The sequence below is a fragment of the Tauraco erythrolophus genome, chromosome 4 (assembly GCF_009769465.1).
Source record: "Tauraco erythrolophus isolate bTauEry1 chromosome 4, bTauEry1.pri, whole genome shotgun sequence".
NCBI classification, from domain to species: Eukaryota; Metazoa; Chordata; class Aves; order Musophagiformes; family Musophagidae; genus Tauraco; species Tauraco erythrolophus.
Window position 1 is genome coordinate 76,072,297 of NC_141468.1, and position 16,037 is coordinate 76,088,333.

Below are 16,037 nucleotides of genomic sequence, written 5' to 3' on the forward strand. Positions count from 1 at the left end.
CATAGGCACTCGGTTTGTGCTCTTTATTTCTTTCCCTTCTGCTTTGTTTGCTTTCACCAAAGCTATACTTTGGAGTATCGGAAAATTGAAAGGTTGCTCCGAGCAGTTTCATGACTACCATGCAAATATGCCTGCCATTGGAAAACAGTAATCACTCTGGAGTAACACAGTGATACTAAAAGCTCGTGCTGTCGGGATGAAATGTGCATATGTAGAATTGCTGGGGAAACGTCTATACAAGGTCTGCAGAGCAGGCAGGGATTTTTTTTTTTCTTTGCAACTTATCCAGAATTTCTGATGGGAATACTTCACAACTGAAGCTCTGCCTTCCCTTGGGGAATATACAACCATTTAACTTCTTTCTTCTTTATATGTATACCGAAGAACTGATGGTTTGATCCCATGGGAAGGCTGTATCTGTTCACGGTTACATTTGTTCATTTCAGGAGGATTCTGTGTTATCTAGGAAAAAGAGGGGAAAAAAAAAAAGGATTTGGCTTAGTTTATTGTATTGCCACACCGAGGAAGAAGTGCATTTCCAAATTTGATTTTAAGCTGGGTTGAAGGAGGGAGAAATCAAAGAAATGATTATCAGGTCTGGAGTAGGGGGGGCTGGTGGGAGGAATACGGGGGGAGGGAATGTGAATCAGGAGGCAGCAGCTTTGAAACTGGATACAATAAATTACTCTAATTTATTGTTTATTTTTCTGATTGCATGCAGTTGCGTCTCTTTTCGCCTTGCTTGATCATAGAAAGCAGCGCATTTTTAAGCAAGAATGAGAAGCCCCTGAGTTCACATCTTGGTCTGGAGACATACTAGGGTGCAAACTTTAATGACATTCATGCAGAGGAAAAGAAAACAGTGAGGCAGAGTACTGAAACAAAGGGAGGCAGGATATCGAGAAATGCAAGCTTTGATGCCATTTAGAAAGGGTCTGGATCCCATGATTTATCTAAAAATGACAAGATGCCCCTCTAAAAATGCAAATGCCTGCACTGCATCTTGTAGCTGTAATGAATGAGTCTTTCACACAATGGAAACATTGAACTTGTTCTAGGGCACTTACTGTGGCTCCATATGCTGAGCTGCATGCTTCTGGCCCTTAATCACTCTGCCTTTGTTTTTTCAAAACTTAAATTAGAAGCACATTAGTGTTTATACGGTGTACACTCGCGTTCGGCTTTTTCTGTGTTTGTTTACGGGAGAGTTGGTTTTGTTTTTTAACATTAAATAAGGCAGATGAATGCAGTCCTCTTGAATGCACCGGACATGGCAAATCATGGGAAACTTAAGTTGGCAACAGCAAAAGGATGTAAATTTTGAGCTGCTAATGGCAAGCAGGACTCCAGCTTTGGGGCTAGGGGAGAACCCGTGTTACACAGCAGGGTGCCATTTAAACCCTCCTCTGACCTGCCAAGAGGATGCCTGTATGCTTTCTGGTTTATTCCAAGTGAGATCAAGCCAAAGTTTTCCTTTGTTGTAAATTTGGGTTTAAAAGAAGCATTTCAGAGATGTGCAGACTGAGCTGCAGTCTTGCGTCTATGGACCTGATCCAGAGCACAAAGCAGCCCATCCAAAGGCTGTCGTTAGCAGGGGCTTTAGCGCGGGCTGCGTCTTACTATTAGTGGTTCACTATGCAGTTTTTCTCGGGATTAAAGGAAAGAATAGAGATCCATCCATCAAATAAAATAGGAAACCAACCACTCTTTCCTTGAAGATTTTTTTGGGCGGGGTTTATCCCACATGCGTAATATTTAATTTTCTGGATGCGTACGTGCAGCGTATGTGCAAGTGGGCACACGTGTAACTCCGTTGCAAGTTTTAAAAGCTCTGTTTCTGACAGGGAAACGGGCTAATTAATAGGAGTAGGAGACAAAATGCCAGCTTGTAGATTTGTTTCCCCTGCAGAAATCGCCCCCCCTGTTAGACTGCTCCTTCTTGATCTGATGTAACAAGAAGAGAGAGTCAGCTGTGAATCAAGCGCCTTGTTCTCATTTCCTTGATCATTGACATGGTTTGAGAGAGAGAAAGGAGGAGGGATTATTTGTGAGGTTATTAAAAAAAACCCACCCTAGCTCCCCCTCCTCCTCTCCTTCAAGATGCACAGGCACTTCCAGAATGTTCCATAATATGAATCTGACTTTTCTCATTAAATATTGTCCTCTTTCCCCGCTACTCCTTGTTAGTTAAAAAGTGCTGTTTTCAAGTCACTAAGCAGATAATTCCGAGCTTTGACGCGAGGATTGCCAGTTAGCAGTACAGTTGAAAACGCATTGTTTTTTTTCAGTCAGCAAGCTGTTTAATGGTTTCAGAAATTAAAGGCTAATTGCACTTGAGTGAATATGTGCTTTTCTAAGCCCACTGTTACCATTATTAAGGTATTTACCAGTTTGGAAAATTCTCTCTTTACACGAATCTGGTAATTCTTCATTGCTGCCCTGTCCTGGAAAGCAGCCACGCTGAGAGTTTTGGCTGCATCGAACTGACGAGCTGGGGGCGAGGGGGTTCGGTGCAACTTTAATCGTTGCCTGTCGTTGCATTTCTGCTCTGCGCGGTGGTTTTGCTTGCAGGATTGTGCAAGTTTGTTCACGTACTGTTCACGTTGTAAATGATCCCTTGTGAAAGAAAATTGCATGTCGATATTCTCGTTACGATATCGTGGTGATAAGGAACTTCATTGTCTTCAGAGAATAAGCGAGAAATACAAGGGTGGATTTGGTAGCAGAAAAAGTTTAGGTTTTGTACGCCGCAGTATGCTTTTGCAATATATAAAATTGTGGATGTGTAGAAGAGCTTGGGAATGCTTCTAAAACAGATTTTTAATACCCGGAATATTAATGGAAGTCTCTCCTGGAGAACGCGGCTGGTCAGAAAATCCAAAGCCATTGCACATTAATAGAAAGACTGTTTCATTATTTCCTGGCATTTGCTTTCTTTCTAATTAATGTCGTACACAGAAGAGGTAATCATTCAGGCATCTTTCTAGCTTAAAAAGAGTCAAAGATTAAAAAATACAAACAATTACCCAATGTAATTAATTTGAGAGGGGATTTTGGGGGGCATGTTTAGAGGGAGGGGTTGTTCCCCTCTTCTGTTCCAGGCAGTGTTTGTCATTCTTTGGCAAGAACGACTAATTTATTGTCTGGCTCTCCAATCTGGATTCATGCAGGGTGGCTTTCATTCCCTTCCCCGCCACCAAAACTCTTCTGATGTGCTGTGTATTTGTTTGGGAGAGGAGAGAGGAGGGGGGAAGGGAGAAGGTTATATGTTTCTGACCTGCTTTACTGCTTTTCAACTGAAAGTAAATTAATGCACACACTAGATTCCCCTCCGCTGTGCTGATTGGATCCTTGTGCCGATTAAATATTTCACACTGATAGAGGGATGCTGAAAGCACTCAGCTGGTAATGTGGTATGTACATCAGCAGTACAATAACTGACTTTCAGGTTAAAGTCAAACAAAACCCCCAGTTTGCTGCAGTTTTGATTAGAATGAGTTTCACTTTGAATTTAAATCCTTGAGCCTGCTGCAGCGATGCCTAATTAACTGAGATCTGTTAGAGAGAAGGGAATACATTCTTACTTCTAATGACAGGCAGGCAGGAAGTTGTCAAAAAAAAAAAAACACGAAAGAAAGAAGGAAAGAGAAAGGAGAAGAAACCAACAGACAAAAGAAGCCTTAAAAAAAAGGGGGGGAAAAATAACGCTGAGATTGTACTTCAGCACACGTAAACCTCGCTGCCCGGGTTTCACGCTCAGCCTCCTTCGGCTCAAAGTCCGCCCCTGCAAAGGCTGTTTCGATCGAGTCCCACATTTTCTCCAGCTGTTTTTTTGATCCTCCTGACAAAACCTAACACCCGAGTTCCACCTAGTCGGGCAGTCACTACCTCCTCGTTTATTAATTGCCCTTTTGGGGGCTTCCTTTAGGAAAGGACAGGGGGACAGGGTTTTGCTGCGCCGAGCAGGCGGGGGCGGGGAGGGTGGTGTCGGCTCCGCGCAGCGCCGGCCTGGGAGAGGAGGAGGAGGAGGAGGAGGAGGAGGAGGAGGAAGGCTTCCTGCCCCCCGGGTACCGCACATCATCCTGCGCCGCGGTGACCCCTCCCTGAGGGTCATTAAAAATACTTCTGTCTAGCAATTTCTCCTCCTTCCTCTCCTTTCTCCCCATCCCTTCCCCCCGCCCCAGCTTGGGCGTTGCAGGGAGAGTGCTTGCATCAAACTGACAGGTCATTTACCGAGAGATTGGCAGGAGGAACTACCCCAGCCTTCCTTAAAAACGTTCCTCCTCCTCCTCCTTCTCCTCGGTTGCACGTCTTGAACACCACGACATCAAAATACTGTTTCAGAAATAGTGCCTAAAACTTTTCCGTGCAAGTGTCTTCATCCTTGGTTGCATGAAAGCATGTTTTAAAGTCTTCTCTTTGGGCACAGGCAACCTGGTGCCCAAGGTTTGTCTGGAAAGGGAAGCATTTTTTACAGGAGTCCAGGGTTAAAATACAGACTACAGAGCCTTTCCTCTCCATAAACATCCACCAAACTCCTGTGGGTGCCCGTGTATGTGTGTACATATGTATGCTCAGCCGAAGCCCTGCTTGTTTCTGTTTCAGTGTGTAAAGTTATGCAGGTGGTTGGTTCGTGACTTAAGGCGCAGATGAGGCAGGATCAGCCGTGTGGCAACTTGGAAATACATGAGAAATATATGGAAATAAGACACTAAGACACTATACTGGAGTGCCATAGCTGGTGGCCTGTCTGCGATGCGTTTGTGTGTTATCACTCTTTGAATATTAAATATCATTGTTCAAGAGAATTTTATTGTGACAATTGAGTAAATGAACAGAGGTCATGGCCCTCATTGCTGGAGAAGTCTGTTCAGCTGTTTTGCATGCAGGGATTTAGATCAGTGCCTAATGTTAAATTATTAATTGACAAGGCCTCATTTTGGTTTGAAAGTGGATTGCCAGTCTTCTGCAAGCTAAATAAACTCTCGGGGTTATGCCAAATGTTTTCTCTTAGCCATGGGGCCACTAAGGAAAAGAACTGATAATGCTCTGAAAACAATTGCAGTTTTTCACAGCGGAACTGCTTTGTCAGGAGAGCGTCGTTCTAGAAAGATCAATGGACTGAAATCTCTATCTACAGCATGTAGGTGTTAAAATAGAAATGTGATGGACAGTGAATTTTAGGTCCTTTTTAAACAGGTCTCGTATTTAACTACAAAAACATGAAGGTTTGTTGAGAGGCATGTGTCTGTTTAAATCACTGCCACAGTGAGGAGCAGCCAGTAGCAGAGTATTCCCCCACTGCAGAATATGAACTTATTCTTGCTTGAGATGTACGTGCAAAGTAAAGTTGACATCAGATCGGTAAAGATTTGGAGATGTGATGTAAGCTGCAGTGGAGTAAAAAGGAAGGAACCAAAACCCTACGCTACAAGCAATGCTGTCCGTGCTGGGTCTGCCTGGAGTCTGTGCACACATATATATGTGCGTACGTGTGCAGTACAACAGCACAGCCGCCTTCAAATCCTTTCTTCCTTTGCTCTTTCCATTTCTTTATTCACTAAACAGAACGATTCGTGGTACGTGATGGGAGAAGCAGCGTTGGAGTAACTGCTAGTAGGGAGGCTAAAACTGTTGCCCGGTTGTCTTGTCACCTGCAAATCTTTACAGCACAGACCTCAATAGAAAGGGGAGAGGGCTTATACGTACAAATAAAGACCAGAGTTATTTTGATACGTATGGAAAAAATACTAGCTCTGCTTTGAATAGTTGAGACCGTGCCATGTACTAGATGGGAAGTCATAAACAAGCGGCAGCTTTCCAGCACATTGTAGTGTGTTTGCATGTGACTGGCATACATATTTCAAACTCCGGTTTGCCTGTGGCATCCTGCAGTGAAAATGAAAGTTGTGGTGCTATTGAAAAGGCGCTGCTTCAAAATTGGTGTATTGTGAGGACTGTAATGCTGTGGATGAGAAGCAGCGACCTGCTTTCCAGCATTTAAAGCCAATATTTTTTTTCTTTTTTCCTCCTCTTTTGGCTCTCCCATTATATCAGCGCATGTTTTCAGCTGCAGTGTCCAAAGCTTGCTTAGTTTCTTATTATTCATCATTCCAAAAGTGTCGGAGAATATGTTATGCTGACTGATTCTCAAAATGCAGATTTTCTCTCTTTAAAAACCAAGACTATTCATTTAATTAATCTGGCAGAAATAGAATACAGCAGATGTAGGTTTTGTTGAGGATTTTTTTAATCTCTCATATCATAATCTTTGTTTCTGCCAGCACTCCTTTATCAATGTCTTCATGGGGGTATAAAATAAAAACGATCATTGCAAAGAAAAACTGCATAATAGCTCGTCTCCTACTAATGTAATCTGATTAAGGGAAGTGGTTTTGAAGTTTTGGTAGGTACATTTTCAGAGAATTAATAAATGAGACACCGAAGATACTGTCACTGCTTTTCCCCAAACAGACAATTCTTCTGTAACTCTCTTTTGGAAGCTAATCTTGAGCACCTGATCCTTTATATATGCTTCCATATTTAGTTTCTAAAATCTGCAGTTATTTAAATAAATGTAGCATAGCATTGTTCCTCGGGGAGGTGACTGGCATGGGCCGATTGGTCCTTGCAAGCCTGCCACAGGGACATAGTTTTTTTCCCCCTGTATTTACTTAGAAAAGCCCCAAAACCTAAAATGAAAACCTTTAAAATGAAAGTTTTCCATAAGGACATAAATGTTAAATTTTACAAGCATTTACTGTTTATCTCATCTTAGACTGAAACAAGCAGTGACCCATATTTCCTTAGCTTTTTTTGTTGCACACACATGAATAGGCAGGTTTGTCAATTTATTAGGAAAATACTAACCACACATCACATGCAAAGACACACAAAACTAACTCACTGTTAACACTACAGGGAGATCAGTGCAAATGGGATGGATGGCAGGTAGTTCGAGTAGTGATTTTTTTTGTTTGTTTGTTTGCAGAATTTCTGCTTTTTCACTTCTCGGTACCATTTCCTCCTTTGGAACAAGATAAAAAAGCAATTACTTCCTACTGAATTCTGTCAGGAAAGTCATAATCTACTTCTACTTATTCACTTTCTTTTTCCACTGAGGTACTAAGCATTGTAGATCTTTTGGGATCATGGAGTTTTGTTTGCTTGGATGTTTTCTGTCGCTGAACTGCCTGAGAGAAAACTAAAGCTGTACTAATACCACTAGAATATTACACATTAGGAATTTTATTTAAGTGAAAATATGAAATCAGTAACACCGAGTATTTTGGTGAGAAGTTTTTCATTCAGTAATCCAAACATTCATTTGTCTGAGGACAAACATTAAAAGACACTTCATCAATACAGTGACCTATCAGGGGTAGTGAAAGCTCTTAGATTCACAAGAAAAGAAACCCTGCCGTTACTGACGTCAGCAGGAAACCTCTGGTTGTCTGCAGCAGAGCTAGGATTGCACTCCTGGACCTACATAAAACGCACCTGAGCTTCTTGGCTTTGACTTGAGTAATTTCAAACTATCAGACAGATGTATTTCTGTACTGAAAGAAAAGTTCTTTCATCTTCAAAACATCTATGACACGTAACAGCATAGTTTAAGGAAAATATTGTCTGTGCTTCCTTAGGATGACTCTTAGGATAATGGAGAATGAAAGTACAGGCAAAAATGAACAAAGCTTAAAACAATATATATAAAGTCACAATTACTAGAATAATGCTGACATAAAAAAGTAATTTCTTTATATTAATAGATGAATCAGATATCTCTGATAAAATGCATCCTTGACATTTCATATAAACATAAACCTTACAGTTCCTGGAGCAAACACATTTGACAATTAAGGCTTTACAGCCTTAAAGCATATAATGGGTTTAAAGGTAAGAAGGAAGGTATTTTCTTAAAAGTCAGCTTTGCACTTTCTACTTTATACCCAGAAGTAAGATTTTCAGCCTTGATTCTGGAAATTACTAAGCATGTCTGTGACTTTATATATACACACACACATATATATATACATATGTTGTATTTTAAACAAGCCAAGTTGACAACAAAACTCTTGATGACTTTACAGCAGCAGACCTAGACAGGCAGTGAAGTTTCCTGAAAGGCTGAAAATTAGATGCAATTGCATCAAAGCCGATAGGACCCGTCAGTGAATAAAGTTAAACACGGGCAGAAGCCTTTGCAGGATTAAGTACCTTTGATGTCAATTCTTGCAAAAGTGAGATGTTTAATACTTTAAAGTATCAAAACAGGCTTGAACCAGGATATTTTTTTCCCACGTATATACCTAACCTGCCTAACCGGCGTTAATCAGAACAGCTTCTGAGGTTATTGAAAGTGCAACAACTTCATAAAAGTTTTTTTCATTTCAAAAGTGAGCATTTTACGCAGACACTGGCATTCACCATATGGCAACTTCACAGTGCCTATAGAAATCTCAAGTGCAAGTCTTGTAAGAGACACTGTGAATAGATGATAACCAACGTGTTCCTATTAGGGATGACAGAATAGCCGCTCTGTAGCAATTTAAAAGTACAGCTGTTAAGAAAAACAGAGAACTGCGAGTTAAGATGGGTGCTATGGAGAAAAGTTAGCTTGAAAAAACAAACGAACAAACAAAACCCAGAACACTGGAAAAACAGTGGAAGTTTCTGAGGGGAAGAAAAGAATGTTAAAGAGCAAAGAAACAGAAGACTCCCAAGTAAGTCAGCGTGAAAGAACAGAAGTCAGCAAGCGCTGGGGCGAGGCGAGCACGTGTAATGGATTTTCAGACTAACGAAAGTTGAAAATAACATTCTTTACGTCTAAAAGCCTTTTATTCTTAATTAAAGCTGCAGTGTTATCTAGACCTATACCAAGATCATTAGCTCCGGGCATAAACAGATACCAAAGAAAAAAAGAAAAAAAAAAGACTTTGAGAAGCCCCGAGTGAAACCGCGAGTTCCCGAGCGAGGAGGGGAAGCCCAGCCTTCCCCCTGCCCGCCCTCCTGTCCTTTCCAAGGAGAAAACCGAAAAGAAAATATTTAAACCCAATTCCGCGTCGGTGGGGCCGAGCCCGGCAGGGAGCTCCAGCCGCGGGAGCTCGGCCGGCCGGGGGGCAGAGCGGCGGGGGCCGGGGGGCCGGGGTCCGGCTGTAGCCCGGCGGGTGACGATGCCGCTTCTCTCTCCCCTTCTCTCTCCCCCGGCAGAAGCTGGCGGTGCGCAGCTGCCCCGCGGCCGTGCTGGTGGGCAGCGGCGCCAGCGGCAGCGCCAAGCCCGGCGGCGTCCCCGCTCTCCTCAAGGCACCCGGCGGCGGCGGCGGGAGTTCCAGCGGCAGCGCCGGGCAGAGCCTGGCCATCTCCGTCCTGCCGGCCAAGGCTCCCATCGCGATGGTGACGGCGCACCTCAACGGCGGGCTGGGCTGCAGCGCCGCGGGCGTGGAGCCCCCGCAGAGCGCCCCCATCAACCTGCAGACCACGGCCAAGCCGGTGGGCGCCCGCCGGCCGCCCGAGCTCGGCTCCACCGCCCAGGTAAGGCCGGGCGGGCGGGCGGGCGGGGGGCGGCGCGGCGCGCTGCGGGCTCCGCCGCCGCGGGGGGCGGGAGAGGAGGGGCGGGGCGGGGGCGGGGCCGACGCCCCGACGGGGCGGGGAGGGGCGGCCGCTCGGAGAGGGGTGCTGCGGGGGGGCCCCGGGTGGTGTCGGGGCTGGGGGAGGTGGCGGAGTGTGTGGTGGGGAGAGCTGCCCCTCGCTCCAGGTGCCCTGGGAGACTCGCTCCGCTGCCCTGGGAAGGGGAGGGCTTCTCCCTCGGGTGCTGTGGGGACCCTGCGCCCCACAGCGAGCGTGGGTGTTTGTGCCCTTGGGGTTGCGGGGGATCCTCAGCCCTGGCCGCGGCAGAGTAGGGGCAGTGCAGGCAGGGGAGCGGGGAGCTGGGCACGGCGCTGCGGGGTGTCCGTCGGGTTTGGGGGGACAGGCAGGTTCCCTCGCCTCTGGCAGCGTGGGTGGGACGTGGGCCCTGGTCGAGGAGAGCTGCGCTCCGGGAGCGGAGGGGAGCTGGCTGCCTCTTGGGCTCGCTCCCAGCTGCCTACCTTCTGCGACTGCTTTTCTGATTAAGAAGCAGTTCTTAAAACCAACAAAATTTATGTAAAGAAATGTTAGTTGTCGAGTTAGGAGCTTAGATACTGCTTGTAGGGGTGGAGGGTTTCACGTATGGGCGGTGTGATGCCAGTACCTTCACTCGCTTAGGCAGAGCGAGCAAAAGCACAAACCGATGGGAGCTGGCGTGCTGGCAGACTGTTGCTTCCAGGTTCAGGTGTATATATATGTATATGTTTAATGCTTATGTTCACAGTAATCTAAATATGAAAGGAATTGAATTAGTGAAAGGAGGGCAAAAGAGGAAGGGGTGCTGTTTGCCAGACACATCGTTTTGTGCAGTCTGTTAACAGCCACAAAAAAGAAGTTTTTACTGTGGTCGTGGTGTGTGTCAAGAGAGGGAAATGATGCTAATGAAGTTAAAATGCGAAGACAGTGACAAAGCCTTCCTAAAACTTTGGAGAAGAGGATGTAAACTATTAGTGCTAGCATCAGAAGTGTGGATTTCTTCTCTACTTCTGCACATAGAGGCGGTGGTAGTCTGGTTTTTGTATTTTGATTCACTTTCACAAGCTTGGGATATGAATCTCTAATCAGGAAAGAAGAACACAAAATAGATAAGGGCAACAGACAAACTGTACCTGAAGACGTTTTTAAATCAAGGTTATGTTGGAATGTTATGTGAGGCTTTTTAATACCCAGGAAACCCCTTCTTAAACGCCAGGCGGGGAATGACTCTCACCTACTGCATCCACTAACAAATGGAAAGCACATCCAACCACTTCAGGAACCAGATTGTCCTGTCACTTTTTCTGGAGAAATGGCATTGTCTTTAGCTGTTACAATGAAGTAGCCGTGTGGGGAATTCGATTTTTGCATCTCTGTTCCGTATTCATGCTGGGTAATTTCCTTTATTGAAGGTGTTGTTTATGCTTTATTGAAAAGATACTTGAAGCTATCCCAGTAGATATTTCTTAGAATCCTGGAAAATAACTATATAAGTGATAATCATATAAAAGATAAAAGTTTCAATATTTCAGTGGTCTATCATTTTGTGAAGGACTATCTTTTACTGTCACTGTCAGGAGCCATAGGAAGAAAAAATCAAAATAGTGAAGGAAGAAGCTTGAAATAACATTTAATGTATTCAGCCTGAATAGTGAAATAACAGTCCCAGGTGCTGGAGAGCAGCGCCGGTTAGAACAGTTGACAGCAAACTCGTAACTTCTGTATGTATTGTTAGAGGAAAAGACTTTCTAGCCTGAGAACCTGGTGTGCTGTTGAATTATCCGTGGTGCTTCCCATTTATCTTTTCGAAAGGGTGAATGGGTCTCACTTCCACCTGCTGCGTCCCCAGGTGTGCTGCGGTCAGCGGTGTGTTGCAGCCTGCTGGGGCAAAGCACTGACATTGTGCCCGTGTTTCTGTTCTGTGTTCTCTCAAACCCGAAACAATATTAGCCCTGGCAGTACAACTTTTCTCACAAAGAACAGCTTCATTTTAAGCAGAAGCTTGCTGTTATTGGAATAGCATGAGAATATTGTCCAGCATTTGGGGTTTGCCTTGGTTTTGCTAGAGGAAGAGGTCCAGAATTTTTCTTTAGAAATGTCTTCACGTTGCAGGTTTTCAACAACTGTAGTTTTGGGATTTAGTATCTCTGATTATGTTACAAATTTATGGAAGAGGAAGCTGAAGAATGTAAAGTTTCTGAAGCAGGTGACTGTAGTGGTTTCGTCTTTTGAGAATAGTCAGCAGACATGGATAAAACCAGAAAAATTAGAAATATTGAATTGTAAATGTAAAAAAATGTAAGCTGACCTTTGGTCCTAAGCTGTCCGGAAGCTTAGTACTGGGTTGCATGTTAATTATCACTCCTTGACCCTAATTAAATTTGTTTTGCAAGGTTTCTTTTTCCGGTCCAATGAAAAAAAAACAAAACAGAATAAACTGTTCTGCTTCACGCTCAGTATTCTTGATTGTTCTTGGAGTGGTGATTACAAATCAATAGCAGTAACACCTTAGCTACTAGTACTGTAGTGTCGGAGGGAAATTTCATTGTTGACATTTATTAATAAGCATTTACTTTTTCTTCTTTTTTTTTTTTTTGTGGCATTGTTATGGCTCAGAAGAGTATTTTTTCCTGCTGAAATGTATGAAGTTTGTGAGATGGAGGATAATGACAGCCTTCTGCAAACTGGGTTAAGGTGGCAAGCCGATAGTAATAAATGAGATTACTGGTGTAGTGTAGCCCATTCCTGTGCATCTGCAAAGTGAGGGAAAGGGCAAGGGCATGAAATGTAGTGTTATGAGTTTCTGAACAGCGATTTCTGCTCAAAAGCATTTAAGGGGATCAGGATGTGTATACGGTCATCTCAAGTGGTATCTAGCAGGAAGAATGAAATGCTAAATGAAACTCAGCAGAAAAAATAGGGCATCAAACACTATAATCTAAATGCAGAACTTTCAAACATAAATAGGACTAAATGGAAGTTTGTTACAGAATTTTTGTTTGGGCAGCTGCGTGTCAGCACTTTCATTTTAGGCTGTTGTTTACCCAGCAGATTTTTAAGTGGTTTTGAAACATTGTTGACTGTAATGGAAGCCATATCTGCATTGAAAAAAGTATCTGAATGAATACAAGCATAACAGATACTGGAGGATTGTTTAGATATTTATCACATCGTTTATTAGAAGCAGGAAACATTGCAATATTAACAATAAATCTGTAAGCACTACAAATTGTGAGCTCCAGAAACTAGCACTAGGTCTACGCTATTCCTTGGCAGTCTTTCAGCGTCAATCGGTGTATGAAGACATGACTGATGGAGCTTCATTGATGAAAGTGTATGTGCAGGGATGTCATGAGTAGATCTCTTTCTCCCGCTTAGAGAAATGGAGCTTAGAGCTTCATTTGGATGATCTGGAGCAAGTTGTGTTGGCAAAAGCAGAATTTTGCTGGCATAAGCTGAATTTTGTTGGCATATGCTGTATACATGCTAGGAGTGCTTTGCCTTCAGAGAATAGCTACTGCTATTCTGTATAGAGAATGCCCTAGAGCTACTGGATAGTTGTAGGATATCAGCATATCTGTACCTACAAAGTACTCTTGGTATAAACAGATTTTAAGATGAACCTTTCAAATTATGTTTTTATCGTGGTTACATTTGTGTGATATTTGCTATTTCCTACCCTAGCCACTATTTCCTGACTGAAAGCAGGATCTGAGGTTGCTTTGCTGAAGGACAAAGTCCCATCTGCTGTGCTGGAACAATGTGCCGGGTAAAGAAAATGGCCCTCTGCTACCTCCTCATTCTCTTCTAAATAGCAAAACCGAGGGCCAGCAGGCATCTCAGAAACTAGTTTGGGGAAAGCAGAAAGCCTTTTGGCTGATGGAAATACAGTTGGATCAGTCGGCTATTGGGAGAACAAGCAAAGAGAGGAGAATACAGCTGTCAGACCACTCGGCTGCTTTTCAGGAGCTGTAGTGGAAGAGAAAAGCACTGGAAGAGCATATCTGCACCGGGCCATGAAGCACCGTGATACGGACACACAAAGCTGCTCCACAGAAACGTGGTGCAGAGTGGCTCTGCAGAGGTAGTCGGTGTCCTGGAAGCAGTACACTGGGTACTGCTCAAGGTAACCTTTGCCTCTCAGGCAACTCCACTTCTCTACTTCCAGAGAAACACTGTTTGCAGCTAGCTTAGCTGCCTCTGCGCAGCCTGGCGATGCTGGCTTTAAACTTACCCATGACTCCGGAGTCAGAGTGCTGCTGTAACTGGCTCTCGCTTTGTCAGCATAAACAGCATTCTCTGCGTGTACCTGTCGTGTGCTGTATGTGCACTGGTCACCTACCATAAGTCCCAGAGGCTTCTGAAGTGCGAAGTAGTTACTAGGTGCAGGAATGTTTGGATACTGCTGTAATAAAAGACCTGTCTCTTGTCTGTGATCCTGGTGTGATGCTCTGCCTGCTATTACTCTATGTGGCTCTTAGAAAACATCTTAGCGAGGCACTGGCACCCTGTCCAGCACAGCTTCACAAGCAGCAGCATAAAATCTGCCTCCTGCTCCTCTCCGTGCTTTCCTTCCCACACATGCATTCCCTGGGTCAGCTGGAGAAAAGTTTGGCAAGCTTCCCCATGCGCATGTGCTGTTGTGTCTTGGGGCTTGTCTATACAGGGAGGTTATTTCAAAGTAAAATACAGTATGAGGATTTATAGTGCTATAAATTGTTGGCAAGATAGTAAACTGTTCTCCACAAATGCTTCATTAACTCCATAGCTCAAAGAACTACTTGTATTCGTGTTTAGACCGAGCAGGCTACGTGGCTATCCATTTTTTTCAAGAAAAAGTGGCTTTTATACGTGTAGGAGGATGCTCATATATACTTCTTAGCTATCTGTATATTCAATTTACTAGAAAAAACTGCATTCCAGAAGTTTAAGAACATACCTCTGCCTGTGATGGCCATTTTTCAGAATAATTTATTGTGAAATGATTTATTACCTTTCTCTTCACCATCCCGCTTAGTGTGCTCCACTCTGCTCTCTCTAAAAGTGCTTCCTCCGTAATTGGAAATCCACCTGTGTGTATGACTAAGTCTTTTTGGCTTTTATTTATTATTTGTATTGCAGTAGTACTTAGAGGTTTTATTTATAGATATATTTATCTGTATTGGTTATGTGGCTATATATAGCTTTTTTCTATGATCCATGTTACTACAGTGTCTGTGTACATGGCAGTAGTTAATATTTCCTCACAATATGGAGTTATTATGGTCAAGGTGGTGTTATTCGTTTTTTTTTGCTTTTGGAAAACTGAGAATAAACGATTGATTTATGCTTCTTCACAGGGAGCTCCCAAGGGTTGCCTTAGGCAGGATTCCTGTATTGACAACCACGCTACTGGCCTTTTTGGTCGTTTTGAGAATGCCTCAGACATGTCCATGCTGTACATGGCGTCCTTGGGAACAAGAACTGTCCCACAAGTCCTTGGAGCATGCTATGGCCCCTTTTAGCTCTTTACCCAGCTTTTTCACAGCTCTTTACCCATCTGTCTCATACTTAGCTCTTGATCTACTCATCAATCTTCAGCAGCCACATTGATCCCAGTGTGCCAAGATGCAGATGGAGATGGTAACTAGTAAGCACAGGGAAGAACAAAAGAAAGATCCAGAGGCTCTGCATAGGTGTAAGGGAGAGGAAGAATGAAGACATTGTGTTGTGGATTAAGACTACCATGGTCATTTTGGCAATCTTCAGGAGGATCGGCAGTCTTGTTGGCATCGAAGTGTACCAGGCTGTCTGTAACGTACCAAAAAAATCATTGCATTTCTGGAGTCTATGGCTTCTGGTCTTACCATCACACCAGTTATATCTTTCTCCAGGTATGGGTTGATCAGCAATGACTCATGAATTTCAAGATGTTGAAGAGTTTTGTTGAGGGCTTAACTTGAGCTTCATTTTATCTGGCACTGTACTGGTTTCTGGATGTCTCTCCTGGAGGAACAGGGCGATGATTGCTCTGTGTGGGTGACAGTTCCTACTGACTTTCCCCAAACTGCTGTTTTTTACAGTCTCTTCAAATGTGAATTGGGGGCCGAGCCTCCTGCCTGGGCTAAATTAACACTCTGAGCTATCTGCTTCTGCCAGTTTATGAGGGCAACTTAGTGTGGTAACAGTGTTGTATTAGAAATAACAATACAGGAGAGAACTACGCAGAAAGCCTGTGGCAGGAAGATGGATGGCCAAAGAATGAGATGGTTGTGGTACTGCCCATGCCGTTGTGCCCATGGGTTCATAAACCAGAGTTATTGTAGACAGAGGAATTCTGAAATATGGTCCTACTTGGCAGCATTAGAGGAACCTGTGGAGAGCTCCGAAGAATGAAAATCCTTCTCTGGGATCTCACCTGAGCTGCTGTGAAGAACAATAGCACAGACAGGGAATTT

General features: G+C 43.8%; 1 protein-coding gene across 2 annotated transcripts in view; it reads left to right on the forward strand.

Annotated features, from left to right (window-relative positions):
* Window positions 1-16,037, forward strand: part of PHF21B (PHD finger protein 21B) — a 166,923-nt gene that overhangs the window by 90,643 nt on the left and 60,243 nt on the right. The window contains exon 4 of one of the 2 annotated variants that reach the window (XM_086610512.1): window positions 9,211-9,531. The exons of the other annotated variant lie outside the window; for it this stretch is intronic. Coding sequence (XP_086466638.1) covers window positions 9,211-9,531 — 321 coding nt within the window. The remainder of the gene's footprint in view (window positions 1-9,210; window positions 9,532-16,037) is intronic. 2 annotated transcript variants of the gene reach the window in all.